The sequence below is a fragment of the Poecilia reticulata genome, chromosome 23, assembly GCF_904066995.2.
Source record: "Poecilia reticulata chromosome 23, P_reticulata-male-v2, whole genome shotgun sequence".
Classification (NCBI taxonomy): domain Eukaryota; kingdom Metazoa; phylum Chordata; class Actinopteri; order Cyprinodontiformes; family Poeciliidae; genus Poecilia; species Poecilia reticulata.
Genome location: NC_088852.1, coordinates 2,599,238 through 2,616,030, shown reverse-complemented (window position 1 = coordinate 2,616,030; position 16,793 = coordinate 2,599,238). Strand labels below are relative to the sequence as shown.

The 16,793-nt window shown below is 36.6% G+C and overlaps 1 protein-coding gene and 1 long non-coding RNA gene across 2 annotated transcripts; one reads left to right on the top strand and one right to left on the bottom strand.

The window, feature by feature from the left end:
- Positions 1-217: 217 nt before the first annotated feature.
- On the bottom strand, positions 218-9,216 carry LOC108165870 (uncharacterized). Its single transcript, XR_001776199.2, has 3 exons — positions 9,094-9,216; positions 586-4,522; positions 218-465 (listed from the first exon to the last, which is right to left on the bottom strand). It is a non-coding gene; the product is annotated as an uncharacterized LOC108165870 (long non-coding RNA).
- A 2-nt stretch (positions 9,217-9,218) lies between these two features.
- LOC103459326 (ras-related protein Rap-1b) lies at positions 9,219-15,914 on the top strand. The gene is made up of 7 exons (XM_008400802.2): positions 9,219-9,286; positions 10,197-10,265; positions 10,662-10,718; positions 10,792-10,932; positions 11,868-12,011; positions 12,094-12,186; positions 12,779-15,914. Exons 1-6 carry the CDS (start codon positions 9,230-9,232, stop codon positions 12,178-12,180), a joined length of 555 nt encoding a protein of 184 aa, XP_008399024.1. The 5' UTR covers positions 9,219-9,229; the 3' UTR covers positions 12,181-12,186; positions 12,779-15,914.
- Positions 15,915-16,793: the final 879 nt, after the last annotated feature.

Genomic DNA, 16,793 nt, shown 5'->3' with positions numbered 1-16,793 from the left:
CACAAAGCAATGAACCTACTGTAACAGTGAGCCGAGGTTAGTGCCCTGAGGAACTCCGGAACATCGATATTTGATGGCTGTTTTTTCAGAAGAAAATATTTTGGTGTTTTAAAGGTAAAATAGTAGAATCCACACAAAGTAATAATCTTTTCCAAGCTTTTAGGTTTGTCCACTGACTGATAATTTATTTAGTTAAAATAGATTATGCTGAGTTTATTGTCAAGTAGATAAAAAATGACCTTTGTGGTGATTTTAATCAGTATTTTTTATTCTGGACACATGGCGCTCTTTCTGCTCCGTTTCCGCAGCAGCAGAGGGAGCCAAAGTTCACCTCAATGCTGAGTTTAACCTGAGACATTTCCTGAGAGTAAAACTCAGCTTCTTACCTGGCGCGACGTTCACCTGAAGATGGGTTTTTCCATCAGATGACTTTCTTCTCGTTCGGCTGCTTGCGCCTCTGATTGGCTGCTTAAATGAGGCAGAAACTGGTTAGAGTAAACAAACCCAGTGATGCTCATTCATCTGGTCTCTTAGCAACATGTGAATATCGGAGGGCCCGGATCATTGACATGCTGATGATTTTACCTCTTTGAAGCTCGGTAATTTATTCTGCTCTGATGGGCCGCCTGTAGAAAAGGTGAGAGCTGTGTGGGAGGGAGCAGAATAATTTAATTTGGGGAAAAAAACAAGATCAAAATGACCAAATGTCACAATTTAACAGCAAGGAGTTGAAATCTCCTCTATTGTTGGGTCCAGGTTGTTTATTTTTCGCAGTTTTGGGTGAAAAATGAGCAGAACTTTACATGAAGCAAACAAACAGACTTAGAGGAAGTGTGTGTCAGCGAAAGGGAAGCTGGTTGGGTGGAGGGCCGCTCTATTCTCGGTGACTCCTTCCTGTTTGGGTGTGGCTTCACAGTAGAAAACGCCTCGTCCTGCGGGGCTTCGGCTGGCTGGACATCCTGCAGATCTGCTGGCTTTTTGAAGATCAGTTTCAGTAACTGAAACCGTCGAGGCGTTAGCATCACGGCTACGCTGTGACACCCACACACAGATCGCCACGTCATTTTCGGTTCTTTTTGTTGTCAGTGTGACACAAACTGCAAACAGGAAGAACAATTATTTCACAGTTTCTGCCCAGTCATCATCTCAAAATGGTGAGGAAAATAATAGATATGTAAATAAAACACAAATTTTAATTGCCGTAACTGTTAAGAGAAATGGTAGTTTGCATTATTTTGTTGCGTTAAGAAGCTTTAATTACAACTTCTGTCAAAACATTTCAGATTTTTAATTGAATTTATCTTTTATATATGTTTCTATGTGTAGAGTGAAAAATTAGTGATCAGAATCACAATTAAGACTTTATCTGTGCTGTATAAACATTAATGCACCTGACGGAAAAACTGGTCAATTTAAACTACTTGTGAGGCACAAAATTTATTAAATGTAAACTGCAAAAATGAATTTGATGTGGTATTTTATTTTCTAAAGTCTAACTGCTCAGTAATAAACAAATTTTCAATAAAATTCAAAATTTTTGTTATGTAACTTCACAGTTTCTGCCAGCCATCACCATCAGAAAAGAAAACACTTTTTATAGCGGTAACTGTTTAGAGAAATGTTTATTATTGTATCATTATATTGTTTGTCTAACTTGATAAAGAATTAGCATCGTCGGTAGATTTGTTAAATTCTTGAAATTATTGAATGTCTCGTCTTTTTTGTATGTGTTGAGTTAAAGTTTAACAATCAAAATCATAATTAAGACTTTAACTGACAGGAGTAGAACATACCAAACACTGAAATATAACAGAGAGCCGAGATTACCGCCCTGAGGAACTCCACTTAGTAAACTCGCTCAACCAGGGAGCTATTGAAAGATTCATGATTAAAATCACAATTAAGACTTGAACTGAATGAGACAAGAATCAGCCTGAAACATGTTATTGTGTCAACCACAAAGCAATGGATATCAAAGAGAGCCGAGAGTCGGGCCCTGAAGAACTCCAGAACATTAAATTGCAGAACCTGAATATTTGATGGATCTTTTTTCTGAATAAAAGTTTTAAAGTTACATTAAGCTGGAGAATCAGCAACCAAGAGAGCAAACATCTCTGGTGTTGCTCTACGTTTCCTTAATTGTTAGCTTGAGAAAAGACAAGCTAGTTTTCTGCTGTTTATCATAATTAACCTGTTTATGTTTCGCTGTAGATTCTGTGTTGCTCCACTGTGTAATATTCATTCATCAATGTGTACTCTGATGCAACTCACAGAGCAGCAACAACGTTTCCCAATGTTTATTTTGGTTATGTTTTCTTCCTGAAAGACCTGGCAGGAAATACCTGGCCAGGTCAAAAAGGAGCCTGCATCTTGGAATATCTCCATGTCATCAGTGAAGAAACAATCTATTTATGAAATTAATGAAATAAATGAAGTCGTTTAACACTTTCAGGTAGCCTGCTGACCTCATGATGTTGTTGAACTTTGACCTGACCAGCTGTAGAAACCTCAGGTCATAGCGTTGACCCCACAGGCAGCTACACTATCAGCCTTTCTTCTAATCCTGATGTGCCCATCAGTGTGGAAGAGGGTAAATCTGGACCGCATGACTTTTTCCACACTTTCTTGCAAACTGAAGCCATTTTATGCACTCAGCATCACTGATTAGTGGTTTTATTGTGGCTAAACTAACATCTTTTCCATGCCTACAGTGTGTTTTGACAAGAAAATATATTTCTGTTTTGGATTTTTAAACATTGGTTGTGTTAATCTAATATTTGAAATTAAACTGAAACAGAATAAAAGTAATTTATGCTTCAGGAAGCGGGAACCAGCTGTAAAAGATTGAAAAAAGATGTTACAAGACAGAATCAGAGCAAAACCGGAAATTAGACTTTCTGCCTTCAAAATAAAGTGTTACCAAACGACAAAAACCAGCTAGAATAACTGAATCTATTGGTGTTGCATATAAAAGTACATTTTATCAATGCTCATTTTAAAGCAAGATGCTAAGGATTTCCTGTTTTAGTTTTATAGATGTATTTTAAATAATAAAACTAACAAAAATAAACCTCTACGTTGTCATCCAAGCTAATTTCTGAAATGCACAAACAACAGAAGTATTTGGAATATAACCGGCTGTTACATGATAAAATGAAATTATTATATAATATTTTAAACAGTTTTACTTTAATTTGATCTTACTAATTATGTTTCAAATGAATACGTCTTAATTTTGTCAAATAGACAAGTTTGTGGGTTAAAACTATTTAGTTTGGATTTTGAACGGCAGACTTTATTGCAATGAAGTAATAATGCCATCACTTTATTTACCAAGCAGTCTACTAATAATTTTAAAATGTAAATATGTCAAAAAATACAACTAACTGATTGGTTGATTGAAATTAAACTAGTTAAATATTCTTGTATAATTTAAATGTAAAGTTTATCTTTCTAAATTACTTTCTGAACACATACGTAAGAATAATTTAGAAACTAATTAAACTCCAAATAAAATATTCAAAGCAACTGAATTTAAATAAGCTCAAAAATATTTTTCTTGGTATTTTACTGCAAATTTTATTGTTGCTTTTTTCAATCAATGTTAATTTTATTTATTTTATTTTGTATCTACCTCTGTTGATGTGATTATTGTGAAGCACTTTGTTGTAAATGTGCTATATTAATAAACTTTTTTGGCTTGGAGGACATGTTTTCCTCTATGTTCTGGTTCGTTGATGGTTTTATTTTGAAAATATTTTCCGGAAGCTGTCACGTTTACGGCGCCTAGCTTGACGTCAGCGCGCAGGAGCGGCAGGAGGGAGCGGCTCTGGTCGAGAGAGCTTCACAGAAAGCGGGAGAGAGAGCGACGCGCAGCACAGCGGACGGGTGGATGACTGTAAGTACTGTCGCTGCTGATTTCCTCGTTTTTCCGCCTTTTCTTCTGATTCCATCCTCATATATTGGATGAAGGTTAACCTCCGGTCGTATGAGAGCTGGTTTAGACAGACAGGAGTGGTCAGGGAGGTGGACAGGCCGGTGCCGAGGCGAACCGAGCTGGGCTGGGTTTGCGGAAGCGACCGACCGGCGGACAGACCGACGGACAGCTAACGGATGTTAGACAGCTGGGTGGCATCAGGGCGGCTGTCTCCCCGGCTCTGTATCCGATCGCTAGCGGAATGTTGGGGCTCTAGCTTATACTTTGCATCAGGTTCAACATGGGAGCGGGGCCTGCCGCATGAGCAGCCCGGGCAGGGAGCGCTGTGGGGCGGCCGCGGCACGGAGGAACCCCCGCTGCTCCGCTGGAGGATAAAGAAAGGAAGTGAAGTGAGACTGAGTGGAGGAGTTCAGAGGATCCTGACTGCCTCACACTGGGTCTGTTATTTCCACACAAAGCTCGGGTTTATTCCCTTGCTTGTTGTAATGTCAGCAGCAAACAGAGGAGTATTGACAGGCCCCACCTAGTTCTGCTGGATTCAGGAATCTGTGGCGGTTCGGTCCAACTTCACTCCAGCAGATTAACCTGCAGTCAGGAAAAAGGCAGGTTGTTTAATAAAACTGCATGGTGATGAAATAAAACAACAGGTTCTGATGACTTTCACTAACTGGGCCTCTTGTGTCACATATAAACAAACTGCAGATGCTGGTGTCAGAAACAACAAACCCAAATAAAGTCTGGCACCAACATGATCAGAACATGATCAGAACATGATCAGAACATGATCAGCGTTAAAATACAAGTCATTTCACAGCAGCTTAAACTGGATTTGATCTGAAACGGTAATAAAATTAACAAATAATCAAATCTTGGGGTGTAAAAATACAAAATTCTGCTGTAATTTATGTCTGTCAACAATATTTACAGAAAATAATCCCAATAATTTTAAATGTTACGCAAAAGTATTCATGATGAAGTTTGTCCGGTTAGAAAATCACATTTAAGACGGCGACAAAGTTATTTAACAAATAAATATGACAGTCAAGTCCTGAAAGTGAGAATAAAAAACAATGTTAAGTTTAATTGGTTGATTAAGCAGAAATATATGAGCATTTTTAAAGTGTTTTTATTTAATACATTAATCAACCATCAGGATCTTACGCTCCAGCTAAAGTTGAAGAAAAACTTAAATTTATCTACCAGATCTTATCCAAGCTTTTATTTATTTTAGCAAATTAAAATGTTTCTCATGCAAAGACAGAGTTCAAATGTCAGAGTTGGGTAAAAACATAGAAAATAAAGAGGAAGTTGTCACAGCTGAGCATGAAAACCAGGTCATTCCAGTTTCCTTGCTGCAGTTTGAAACTAAACACTTGATAAATTGGTGAAGTTAAACTTTCTGAGCTGCAGAGAAGCAGAAGTTGAAAAGTTTCCATCAGTCCAGTGCAGCTCCAAGCTTTACTGGACATACTGGTTTTCTGTTGCTTTAATTACAACTAAAAACACTTTACAGACTCATAGAGGAGCCATTTTGTTTCAAACTATCCAGAAATCATACAAAAATACATTATCTTGATGTATTAAGGTGATTATTAATACATCCAAACTAAAGTGTTTAAAAAAGTTATTTATATTAAACTTAACGTCTTTATCCTTCACTGAGATTAATATTAACGATCACGTCGGATTAAAATAATTTATCTTTTTATAAACCAGGATTTCCTTTTATCACTTGATTGCAGAAATGAACAAAAGACAGACAGACAGACAGACAGACAGACAGACAGACAGACAGACAGACAGACTGACTTTCTCAGATCTCAGTGATTTTTACAGCTGCTGGTTTTGGTTTTATTGGAGATATTTTAATAAAATATCCATCAGGAATCACCCAAATCTGTAAATATATAAACCGATGAGTCAAAGTAATTCTTTAATCAACTTATTTTATTGTTTTTCAGCTTGTAGAGAGTTAAAGTTGATATTTTTCTGAGACTTCTGGTGTTTGTGGAGCAAAGAAAATTAAACTGTTAATTAGTTCTGGTTCTGATTGATTTTATTTTTTAACAAAGAAATTACAGGATTATCCCCACCTCTGGATTATACTTATATAGTTCATTATGTTATTAAACTCAAAGTGCATGTTGCTGTTTGATTTTAGGTAAAAAATGGTGAAAATTCAGTTTTGATGCATTTACTGACTTAAACAGAAAATCAGACATTTCATTACCGTGAGGGAAAACTGACTGATTCTGATGTGCAGTCTGTACTTGGTTTTGTTTTTAACTAAATTTAAACCATTACTTCATTTTTTAGCCTTTTTATTAAAAAATAAAAATAAAATAACATTTCCATTGGGGCTAAACTAAAAACAAAAACCTGTTTACTTATTTACCTGGGTAAATATTTGCTTTTCTTTTGACTTATTTCTGTAATTTCTTCTACTTCCGTCTATATTTTTGGGAGAAAAACTGCATGAATTAAACATTTATATTCAAACGAATGATGACCAGCAGCAGCTGGTGTTTCAGACTCGACTGAAAACTTGATGTAGGGTTTTGATTGGATTAAAATCATAATTTAAATGGCAGTAAACATCGACGTAGCGCCTCATCTAAGCTTCCTGTTGTGTTTATTGTAATTTAGAGGTAAAATGGGAGCTTACCTCTGATCTTTAACTTGCCTCCTGCTGTGACGTGTTCAGGGTTCGTGTTTTAGTCGTGATGTTCTGGGAAACATCAGATTCCTGAGTCCTGACTCGTCTAGACTTGCAGCATCGACGTGCGGCGCGTCATTGAGAAACGAACCCTTTTTACACAGCCGGAGGCAATAAAATCTGCCTCTGCTGATGCGTTCAGGAGCCGTCCGAACATTGAAACTCGGAGTCAGGGATGTCTAGTTCGGGCTTGCTCGCTGAGATTCCTATAACGCCCTGCAGATTGATTTCAGTTTTTTAATGATTTATTTTTTCTCTGCTCCACAAATAAACGTCTTCAGGAACAAATCGGGATTAAAATCTGTTTCTGCTTCATTTCGTGTGGATATGTCGGAGCCTGAAATGCAGGAATAACTCTAGGAAAGAAACTAATGGTTATTTTGATGATTAATCGGTTAAAAAATTGGCGCATTCTGCTGAATATTCATTTAACCAACATTAGAAATGCATTAAAGGATCCAAATTAACGATTGTTTCTTGTTTAAGTAAGAAAATAAACATTTTATTGCTGAAAATGCAATATTACAGAATTCAAACCATATTGACAGACAGAAGGTTTTTGTCTTAAATGTAAATATATTTTATGCAGTTTTGGTTGTTTTTTCACCCATTTTTCAGAATCTGTATGATCCAGTTAGAAATTAATCGATTGCTAAATTGGTTGACGATTATTTCCTTATTTGTTTCATCACGATTAATCGACTCGGGCCTACTTATTTTATTACTAATTTGAATTAGTGAGAATCATCAGGATTAATCATGACGGTTCAACATGCATGACTCTGGTTACGATTTTCTGCAATCAATTTAACGTTACAATTATTGTCATTTTTAGTTTTATGTCAGTATTTTCACACTTTTACTAATTTCTCTCATTTTAGGGTTTGGAAAATCTAGTTTCTAGATTAAAAATCCAGATTAAATCCCCCAAGTTTAACGTTGCAACAGCAGAGTAGGTTGCAGTTCAGCCTTCGCACCACTAGATGTCACTTTATCCTCTAATATCGACCTTTAAAAAATGTAAAAACTATTTAAATCGGCTGTTTCTGTCTGATTCTCAGCTGGTACTAAATTTAAACATCAGAGCAACTCAAACAAGGTTTAAATGGGACGTTGTTGCTATGCAGCAGTGCAGGAGTTTCTGGGTAATTTGAGAACGTTTTCGAACGGTTGCCTGGTTACCGTTGCTAGGGGGTTAGATGAAGATATGAGTAGCAACCAGCTAATCAGCCAAGTATCACTTCGCAGCTGGACTCTGTTGTGTTTTTAAAGTAATCCTACAAAGAGTTAGATCTACGTTTTGGAGTGGTCTAGTCAAAGTTCAGGGTTAATTTCACCCCACAGTGGTGAAAATGATTGCTAAATGTAAAAAAAAAAAAATGAGAGGAAATGGAAATAATTTCTGAGTTTATTTATAATAAGCGAGAAAAATCAGATTTTTTTTCTTTGTGTTTGATCGTTTTGTCTCTCGGATGTTTCGGATGAAATCTCTCGTTTTGCCGCTTTAAACATGGTTACCTCATCGCCATGGCAACCTCGGTGGCCCTCATTAGCTGATTGTGAGAGTTTGTCTTCCCGTGTGAGGCCGTTTCTTATTTTAGATCTGAGCTGAACACTTTAAATGATCCCGAAAAGGAGACAGTTTGTCTTCACTTTATTTTTACATTTACTTTAAAAAAGCAGCTTATGGACTTTGTGTCTGAATTCGGCCGAATAAAATTCAACCAGAGTATTATGGGCTGTCAGAACGATCTGCACGTCCTCCTGCTGTTAAAGTGATTTCTTCCACATTTCTTCTGTTAAAACAGCTGATCATCGTAGTTTCATAGTTATTAATGTTGGTAAACGTAGGGCATTGTTTTAATAACAAAATTACATAATTTACAAGCATAAAATCTTTATCAATTACCTGTAAACATGCTAAAAAATATATTTTTTAAAGTATTTAAAGTTGAGTTGAGAAAAGATTAAATATCTTACACAACAAGCTCTTTAAAAATGTTACTTTAGTAAATATAAATCCTCAAATTTTACTCAACTATTAGCATTAAAATAATAAATGTAGATTTAGTTTTTGATTAAAAGTAATGAGATATGTTTTTGCTTTAAAGTTTACTGTGAGTACTATGTAATTTTAACGGCTTCCTTTTAAAAATATAATATTTACTATTTATTTCATGTTTACGGATTCAGAGTTTTTTTAAAAGAATAGTCCAGATTTAGTTGTTTTAATTAAATAAAACATTTTAAACCACATTAAAAGTTTAATTTTTTTCAGCCTTTTTTTTCACGGTCAGATCTGTTTGACTCTAAAGTTCTTCCGCCTGCGTTGCCGTGACGACGCTGGCCACTGGCATGCCTGCGCATAGCAACCGTAACCAGGAAGGGGAGAATTCCACCAGCTGTGTGATCACATGACCTGAAGCTGTTCTGAGTTTACCTGAGGGCTCAGCTGCAGGTGGTGTGAGCTGCGCTCTGATTGGCCGCTCTAACGCCTCTCTCTCTCTCTCTCTCTCTCTCTCTCTCTTTCTCTCTCACTCTCTCTCTCTCGCCCAGCAGACAGACAGACGGTCAGGATGCGTGAATATAAACTGGTTGTTTTAGGATCAGGAGGCGTCGGGAAGTCAGCGCTGGTAAGTCCTGCCAACACTTCCTGGTTGTGTTTTCCTGCCGGTAAACATCTCAGAGCTGCTCTGCAAACAAAAACACACATTTAAATCAACATTTTACTGTTTAAGGCTCATTATTTTACCAGATTAAATTCAAAACGCTGTTATGGACGTTTGAGTAAAATTAAAATTTGGTGATGTGGTTTAAAAATATTATATTTTCAGATTTTAATACCTTTTGCTCGTTGTCTGTCTCACCTTCTGAGTTATTTGATGAAGTTCTATGAAAATTTCTGTTTAATTAGAGAAAATAGTCATAATATTATAATAATATTTGTTTTAATGAGAAAAGTGACCAACTCTGTCCTGATGCTACTGGTAATTTTATGCTAATGTGTTTAAAGAAAGATTATATACTTGTGTTGAGTATTAAGTATTATTTTAAAACTTATACCAAAGTATAATTTCACAAGATGCTCAACAAATCAAATTTTATTTTAATGTTGCAATTATTCTGATATAATAATAATAAAACATTATCCTAGCTTTAATGCTGTTGACGTGTAAATAAACAGAAGCTGTAAAACAAGATGGCCGCCTGGCTGACATCACAAAAATTAAATTTATCCTAAAAATTCAGATCCAACGAAGTTGAAGTTGGGATTTAACCCAGTAAAAACCTGTGGTTTATTATTTACTTCACAAAGTTGACAAAGATTTAAGAGTAAATGGTCTAAATTACATACAAATCAGAGTAAAAATCATTTTACTGTTTAGAAATTCAGATTTCACCTCTTGATAAAAGGACTAATTGTTAACCAGACCTGGAAAATGAGGCATAAAAACCTGTAAACATTTGTAAATGATGTTTTTTAATCAGTTTCTGTGCTGATGAAGCTGCTCTTCATCTGCTCCTCTTCCTCTCTGTGTGCAGACGGTCCAGTTTGTTCAGGGAATCTTTGTGGAGAAATACGACCCGACGATAGAGGACTCGTACAGGAAGGTAGGGTTGGTTCTGATTGGCTGCAAGCAGGGAAACTGATATTATGGGATGTCCTGACGCATGACCAATGCATGTATTTTATTTACATAAAGTGTCTGTTATAATTATTTTCTTACTAACATGTATTAAATTAAACATTTTATATTCTATTTATCAATAAATTCTATTATATTTACACATTACATTAATAATTTAGTTTTTATACTTATATTTATGCCCTTATTTTAATTTGTTTGAGTTTTTCTACATTTATATTTGTTGTTTTTATTAAGCTAAACATATTTAAATTTATAGATTTTTAAGAAAACAATAAAATGTAAAATTAGGTGTTAAGCTGCGTACGTTTATGTAAAACGTTGGAGGATAACGTAGAGTTGTGACTTCCTGTCCCTGCAGCAGGTGGAGGTGGACGGGCAGCAGTGCATGCTGGAGATCCTGGACACGGCTGGAACAGTAAGAGCTGGTCGGAGGTCAGAGGTCAGCCGTGCGTTTGAGCGTCTCCTCACCTCCGCCGGTGTTTCCACAGGAGCAGTTCACGGCCATGAGGGACCTGTACATGAAGAACGGCCAGGGATTCGCGCTGGTTTACTCCATCACCGCTCAGTCCACCTTCAACGACCTGCAGGACCTGAGAGAGCAGATCCTCAGAGTGAAGGACACCGAGGACGTACGACACACACACACACACACACACACACACACACACACACACGTCGCTTCAACACGAGCCCACAAACCAGGATGGTCAGAAAGTTCCTGTGAAATATTTATAGCTATAAATGTTAAATTATAATCTATTTATCAATAATTAATGGAAGATTTAGGAAATAAAATCTAATTTCAGTCTTAAAAGTCTGAATTGTGCAGCTTTAACTTTTTACCTCTGTGTGTAAAAACTTATTTTAAAGGTTAAATGGAAAAAAAAGATGTTAAAATAACTGACCTTTAGCTGTGCTGCCCCCTGCTGGTCAGTTTTCCCTCTTCCTGTTTCACCTGTAAATGATTTAAAGGATTTTATTTATCATGGAGTCTTTGAAGTAATAAATTACCTTAATTAAAACATCTCCCATATATATATATTTATTTTTTAAGACTATAAGAAAATAATTTGCTAAAAAGTTTTGGAACATTTTGTATTTTATTGACGCAAACACACGATTTTATCAACTAATAAGTGTTTATATTTCATTTTTGTCAGGTTATAATAAATAATTAGAATTTAAATGTAAATAATCCAGGAGTCTTAATAGTTTTTTGAATAATTAGATTTAAGCGTTTTAATTTTTTTCAACTTTAAATAAAATAAAATAAATTCCTGCAGACACAATTTTAAGAAATATTAAAGTCCAGCTTTGCTAATAGTAAAAAAACAAACAAATATTATTTATTTCATTTTTGTCAGATTATGGGAAAATAATGTGATGTCAAAAAAACGTAATTAAAAAAAAGTAAAAATTGTCTAATAGTGTTTTAAAGAACTAGACTTTGATGTTCAATGTAATAAATTGAATTTTAAATGTTACATTTATTGTTTATTTCTCACTTTGTCAGATTATCTGAAAGAAAACGAGAAAGCTCAGGATGTAACGGTCTCTGCTGCAGGTTCCCATGATCCTGGTGGGGAACAAATGCGACCTGGAGGTGGAGCGCGTCGTGGCCAAAGACTCGGGCGTCGGCCTCGCCCGCCAGTGGAACTCCTGCGCCTTCCTGGAAACGTCGGCCAAGAGCAAGATTAACGTCAACGAGGTGAGCGCGCCCGAACCAAAAACCAAACGCCGTCTCCGCCCTCCAGAAACCGACGACGACGACACGACGTTTGTTTCCGCAGATCTTCTACGACCTCGTCCGGCAGATCAACAGGAAGACTCCCGTTCCAGGAAATACTCGCAAAAAGCCCGTCTGCCGACTTCTCTAATGACAGGTGAGTCCGAAACGCTTCCCACGCCGGAATGTTTCAGACCAAACAGCTTTTAGTGCCAGTCAACGGGAGAAAAGCTGTTTTCATTTATTAACCCGGCAGGAAGTCGATTTGCCTCTCAGCGTTTTCAATTTTCTAACTGTCCTAGTTAAAGCCCCCCATGGTTTAAACTCAGCAGCTCTTCGTTTGCAGGATAATTGAATTAAAATGGCAAAGAAGAGAAACAAAGACGAAGCCTAGGAGTTTGTTTCTGCCTGGTTTGAAATATTTTGACACTAAATATATATAATATTTAACTGTATTTACAAATTTCAGCTAAAATGTTCATTGTTGCCTATAATTAAATATTTTAAAGAAACATTTATATCTTCTTCAGGCTAATTTTTGTGAACTTTGTTGGCCTTTTTACAGTGGAATTTATTTAACTTCATATTTATTTCAGAAATGATTTATTTGTATCGATCACAATTAATCGATTATTAATTAAACATTAACACCCAAAGATTCATAATATTAACATTAGCTTGATATTTAAATGTTAAACTCTTCATCCGTCACTTCCTGTTTACATTCTGTCTCTTTTTCTGTCTTTTAGTTCTGACTTGACCGACAACCTTCAAGCCAACCAATCACAGAGCATCTTCCAGCTGGCCACGCCCCTTTAACTCAACCACGGCATCATCGATATCGGCTAAACCCTCTGTTACCGTGACGACCACGTCCCATCCCCTCAGCGGAGACTGTTGCCTTGGAAACATGAAAAAAAAAAAAAATCCCTCAAAAACATCCGATGATGATGATGATGGTGATGGAGGAGGGCGGGCTTTTCCAAACAGCTTCCCAGATTGAAACTCCAGTTCCCATCATGCTCTCTGCTGAGGCTCTGCTCCGGGCTGGGGGAGCCGCTTACAACTGTTTTCATTTTATTTTATTTTTTTTGTTCCTTATCATTTTATTTTTCTTTCACTTTTTTGTTTTCCAGGATTTTTTTTTCTTCAAATTCAACCGCATGCAGCTTGACCGTCAGCCATCTTGGCACTGCGGTTGCCACGGTGACGGCTGTCTGTATGCGCCACTCTGGTTAAACCTGTGGATCCTTACAGTGGTTATTATTATTATTATTATTATTATTATGGCAGTGCTTATTATTATAATTCTGTGTAAAAAGAAAAAGAAAAAAAATATCTAAAGTCAGTTGATGTTTTTTTAGTCTTAATTTCCGGGTGGGCGGGGCTAACGGTGTGCAGCAGGTCAAAGGTCAGCTCACTGTGTTGCTAAAGTTCAAACCGGTTCAGTTCAAAACTAAAAGTTTTGTCAAGTGACGATGCAGCCGTTTAAAATCCAGGTTTCAATAAAAGCTGAGGACATTTTCAGAGGGAATCATGTTCATGTTGTTCCACACAGGACAAACGTCAATATCAACAAAAATAAATACATTTATAAACTTAAAGTAAATGTCTTAAAGCAGGTCAGCTGTCATTTATGGTTCTACTGGGATTTATTGGGAAACTGAGAAGAGAAATGGGAAAATGTGTGAATTACGGAAAATTTGTTGGTGAATTCAGATTTTTTTTGGTTTTGATGGCATCTTAGCTTTAGCATTATCCCAAAGAAATAATTGATTTAGCTAGAAGGTATGCTAACGGCATTCTTCTAATTCAATGTTCTGTAATTTTAAGAATAATTATAATATATAAAATAATATCTATAAACACTAATGCTCCACTATTTGGGAGGTATTAGCTTCATAAAATAAAACTAAATTAAATGCTACCTGGCTAGCCTACAACATTAGTGCTACCTTTAGCTTTTAGCTAAATTAATGCAACATCATCTTTAAGCTCTTGAAGCTACATAACTTTTAAGCTCTAGTTGCTAAAGTTACCACCTACTGCCACTTAGAGCCAATAGCTAATGTTAGCATTAAGCTAATACTAGCTTTAATTACTAACATTACGCTCTTGAAGCTTCTTAATGATAACTTTTAAGCTCTAGTTGCTAAAGCTACTAGCTACTGCCACTTAAAGCCAATAGCTAATGTTAGCATTAAGCTAATACTAGCTTTAATTATTGACTTTAGGCTCTTGTAAGCTATAGGTAAAAGTATATACTACCAACAAAACTATTAGTTATAAGTAATGCTAGCTTTAGCTGTTAGCTTGAAGTGCCTGTAGCTGAAGCTAATTCTAAAATTAGTTGCTAGTAAGTTAGCATTTGTAACCGTTCTGTGTTTATTTTTGAAAGCTTTTCTTTTTGTTGAGTAATAAATATTTGTACGTTGCTGTAAACTTGTGGATAAATATCAGTTGAGGAAGAGAAAACTGGGATGAAAGGGCGAAGCTAGTGAGTTAGCGAACGTGTTAGCAGCACAGTGAGCTCAGTCAGAACCTGCTGTGATGGGCGAACATGTTGCCTTCAGACAGCAGACTCACACTGGTCCAGAATATTTATTTGGGAAAAATAACTTGGATGGAGTTACAGCAAACAGAAAACGTATTTGTAGTTTGGGTTTAAAATTCATTCCCCAGGTGAGGATTTAGCCTGTGGAGCTGCACAAAGTCGGTGATCAGCGGATTATTTTTGTTTTTAATGAGCGCGGTGGCGTTACAGAACCAGTACGTCGGACCTCTGTGAGTTCTGCTGCGGTGTTGTACTGTGGTACGGCGCAGTACTGCTGCCAGTATTCTGCTTCTCCTCCAGTACATTCAGTCATGTAGCATGTTGATGTTCAGTAAGTACTCGGTCTGACCTCCAGGAGGTGCTGTGACGGTTTGCATGCCGGTCAGAGGAGACGGGGGTCTGTTTGCAGCCGCGGTGATCGGACCGCCATGTTTCTGCCAGCAGGGGGCGACAGCGTGCTTAAACAGAATCTAACACATTAATGTCTCGTTTCTTCAGTGCTTGGTAATTTAATTTCCCCAGCTTTCTAAGAATGTGTCTTATAAATGCCTATGAATGTCCTTTTACCTCTTTGCAGCTACTTTTACACTGATTCCCTCGGATGTTCCAGTTAGTTGGTGTGTTTTGTGGGAGCCGCGGCTGCAGGCGGACATTTCCGGCCTCCAAACATCGGGCTGCAGGGGCTTTCGTCATTTGCCAAACTCAGATTCTGGATGTCTGTTTGGAAATCTCTTTGTTTTAAAGAATATTGAGGCCTTAACAGTAGTAGTTGTACTAATAATTAGCATTTTTCAGTTGTGGGGTTTGTAAAAAAAAATGTAATAAATGGAATAAAACTTTGTGATGTCGCTATAAGCAGATATGTTTGTGTGATGCTTTCAAAGGAAATGTAACAAAAGTTCAAATGGTGTGCAATAATAAACTTCTCCTGTCCATTTATCTGCTTACACCCACATTACAGTGTTTTATGAACCATTTTATACGTTTAAATTGTTGGAATCCCCTAAAACTCCCAACTTTACGTTGAAGTGACGATTGCAACTGCAGCAAAATCCAAAGTGGAAAAAATTCCCCATGAGTGAAATGACGCCTTTTTTTTTTTTATTTTTTAAACACTGTATGGCACAGTGACCAGTGAAATGTAAAGGAAACCAGTTCAGCCAGTGAAGCGCCAGGCTAGAACTGGTATGGAGGTCGTCTGAACTGGTTTCTTCGTTCCAGAAACCCGCAGCAGCAGGAGGGGCAGCAGAGTGGAGGGGGGCGAAGCCAAATGTAAAAACAAAACTAAGAAGCCTTAAATGAATAAAACTGGTGCAATTTTGTAACAGAAACACGTGTTGGTCGGTTATTCCCTCTCATTGATGGATAAGAACGTATTAAAAAGTTTCATGTTATCCTATAAACTCTGATAAAATGATATATTAGGTGGCAGGAAAAGAATGCATAGTTTTCAAAAGGTTTTAAAAATAAAAATCTGTATTTAGCCCCTCAGAGTCGATGAGTTTTCCTGAATTCTCAGTAATTACAAAATGATTAAATTTGATTGGATGGGGGAGGGAAAAGAAAGGAAACGACGTCATAACGCGCTTGCGCGTAACGCCTCGCTGTCATGGCAACGCTGGTGTTGAGTCGGGAGGAGTTCCACCATAAAGATGTGGTTTCCCATCTGGTCTGTCCGGCTGTTCCGCTGCTCTTCTACACTGTCCTTTACGGTTCAGGGTGATGACCTCACGGTGCATTCAAGTACACCTCGTACATCGGGACGTCTACATTAACAGGAATCTACACATCATCAATACCGTCATTTAATTTTATTGTAAGTTTTTATTAAAGGGTTATGAGGCGTAATTGGGTTGTGGTAGAAAAGAATGAGTAAATTTCAAGCAAAAATTTGAGATTTTGAGAAAAATCAGAAATAAAACATTTCTGAATATGAAAAGTTACAATTTATTTTGAGGTTAATCTCAGACATTTCTGAATTTCAAAAGTCAAACATTTGAAACTAAGTTGTTTGTTGTTGTTTTTTCTTTTAGAGAAGTTTTGAGATTAATCTCAAAATTTCAGTTTTTTGGCAGATTTTTTTCTACAATGGTCATAACAAAGGTAAAAAGTTAAATCTGGCCAAACAATAAAAAACAAAAAACAAAAAAACTTCAGTCAATTCTTTACATTTCACAACTTAAAATATTTGAAAAAATATAACATCCTTA